Source organism: Silene latifolia, chromosome Y, assembly GCF_048544455.1.
Source record: "Silene latifolia isolate original U9 population chromosome Y, ASM4854445v1, whole genome shotgun sequence".
Taxonomy (NCBI): domain Eukaryota; kingdom Viridiplantae; phylum Streptophyta; class Magnoliopsida; order Caryophyllales; family Caryophyllaceae; genus Silene; species Silene latifolia.
The window spans coordinates 182,446,127-182,448,381 of NC_133538.1; the positions used below are offsets into that span (position 1 = coordinate 182,446,127).

Sequence of the window (2,255 nt, forward strand, 5' to 3'; positions counted from 1 at the left end):
TTTTATACTTAATTTCGGCTTATTTCAATCTAATTCAGCTATATTACATTTAGTTTAGCTTTTCTTTTAACAAATTTAACTCTTAATTTGATTTAGTTCAGCTCCATTAAGTTCAGTCCAGCTCTATTAAATTTAGTTCAGTTCAGACAGTTTCAGTCCAAATGAACAAGCCATTAGTCTTGTGTAAAACAATTTTATATAATAATAATGTAAAACAGATCATTACATAATTTGGTTAAATGTCTTACATAAGTATTTGTAACTTATAATTGTCAATTACCCAAATTTCTTTTTCTACAAAAAAAAAACGTGGGCAATGTGAAAATAATATTAATCATCAATATTCTTCATTTTCTATATGGCATAGTGGGGGGTTGTGGCTTATGCCACACACACGTTTAGTAGAAGTTCCAAAATTAAGAAACTACCAATAATTATCATAAATTCAAAACTCTTAAGCTTCCACTTACAGAGTCCAAGTTGAGTATGAGTTCAAAGTTCGCAAGTCGTAAATTGGCAAATAGCAATTCTCAAACGCTAGCTAACAAATATCAAACACAATACAAGATACACTCCCATTGACGTATATATCGGTTAATCGAGTCTTACTCGGGTCGGGTTTTTTCCTTCTCGGGTTTAATCGGTTTGGGTATTGTCAGGTTCGGGCTACATCGGTTATCGGATGTTATTAAGAGTCGGGTTTTGTCAAATCGGTCCAGGTCGGTTTCAGGTGTTATGATTTTCTCCTATTTTCAGGTGTCAGACGGGTCCGATCTGGGGCGAGTCGGGTCGGTTATGTCGAGTCGGGTCGGGTTTTGCCAGGTCTCTACTAGAAGACCTAATCCCGAATACCGTCCCTTCAGGCGGTTCATCCCAATCTTTCGTCATGTAATCAGGTACGCTCCCGCTCTACAGTTTATACCGAATAATTTAGTACGATGTTATGGTCTCTATTCGGATTAAATGTAACGAGTAGTATCAGAGCCACCTTCATATTATATAATTTGGAATGGTATGAACTCAATACGTGAGAATTGTTTGGGGCATGAAACCATTGAATTTCATCATTATCATATTAGTTTGGATTTTATAGACTTAATTGATTTAGCCAGTTTTTGGGAACGCTTTGCTTGACACGTTAAAAAAAAAGGTTTTGAGTTTACAATTATATATACTACAAATCCCATCGTTTAATGACGCTTTTTCAGCCATTTTGTGACGCTTAAAAGGGTCGCTAATTTATATATCGACGCTTTTGAAAAGCGACAATTTTCTCGCCATCACTAATTATGACGCTTTTTTTCGTCAATCTTCTTGACACAAAAGTGCGTCAAAAAGATAAAAATTGACACTTTTGAACGTCCCTAATCATTTGACTTATCTGACCAAGAATGTACACCTCTATTAGCCAATATATTGTATATATTGTTTGAGTTGTAATTAGTTAAGTAAATCATATCTTTGTATTATATTTAGGAAAGATGGTTATCCTAGTTTCTAGCTAACAAACAGTTTGTATATGCTATATATATTGAAGGAATACATACAACCCTAATTAAGGGATTGAACACTTTCATGGTATCAGGTTGAACTCCGATCCTCCTGTTTCCTCGTTCATTTTTTTTGCCTCCGGCAGAACGTCGTTCCCTCGCCTCTCCCTAGCCTCACGCTACAATGGTTGACGGCGAAAATTCGACCCAATCCAAGCCAACGCTTCATCCCGTCTACACCGTTACCAATATTCAACATAAGGTTCGTGTATTAGACGGCGCAAAAGTATCATATGCTTCATGGGTGAATCTTTTCACACTTCGTGCGCGTGGATACAAAGTGTTGAACCACATCGACGATACGCCCGCACCGCCAAAGACCGACCCACAGCACGATTCGTGGTGCGAAATCGATGCCCACGTTCTCAAGTGGATCTATGGTACTATGTCGGATGAGTTGTTACCCCGTGTCCTTGAACCCGAGTCCACTGCACAAGAGGCTTAGAACCGTGTCAAGAACATTTTTCTCAACAACAAGGGCGCTCGCGCTGCTAGTCTCGAGAGTGAGTTTCACGCTCTCAAACTCGGTAAGTTCCCGTCTTTCGATGCTTATTGTCAACGTCTTCGTGAGTTGTCCGGTCAATTGAAAGATGTCGGCGCTGCAATCACCGATCAACGATTGGTTCTCCAGTTAGTGCGTGGCTTACCTCAGGAATATGATACGGTAGCCGCGTACATCAATCAAACTTTACCCAATTTTGAAAC

The 2,255-nt window shown here is 38.8% G+C and overlaps 1 protein-coding gene across 1 annotated transcript; it reads left to right on the plus strand.

The window, feature by feature from the left end:
• The first annotated feature begins 1,674 nt into the window (after positions 1 to 1,674).
• Positions 1,675 to 1,995, plus strand: LOC141629564 (uncharacterized). The gene has a single exon (XM_074442543.1). The coding sequence runs from the start codon at positions 1,675 to 1,677 to the stop codon at positions 1,993 to 1,995; it is 321 nt and encodes a 106-aa protein (XP_074298644.1).
• The last annotated feature ends 260 nt before the right edge of the window (positions 1,996 to 2,255 follow it).

Bases quoted from the DNA above. Each gene is read 5' to 3' on its own strand.
- LOC141629564 (XM_074442543.1), top strand. From the start codon at position 1,675: ATGGTTGACGGCGAAAATTCGACCCAATCCAAGCCAACGCTTCATCCC.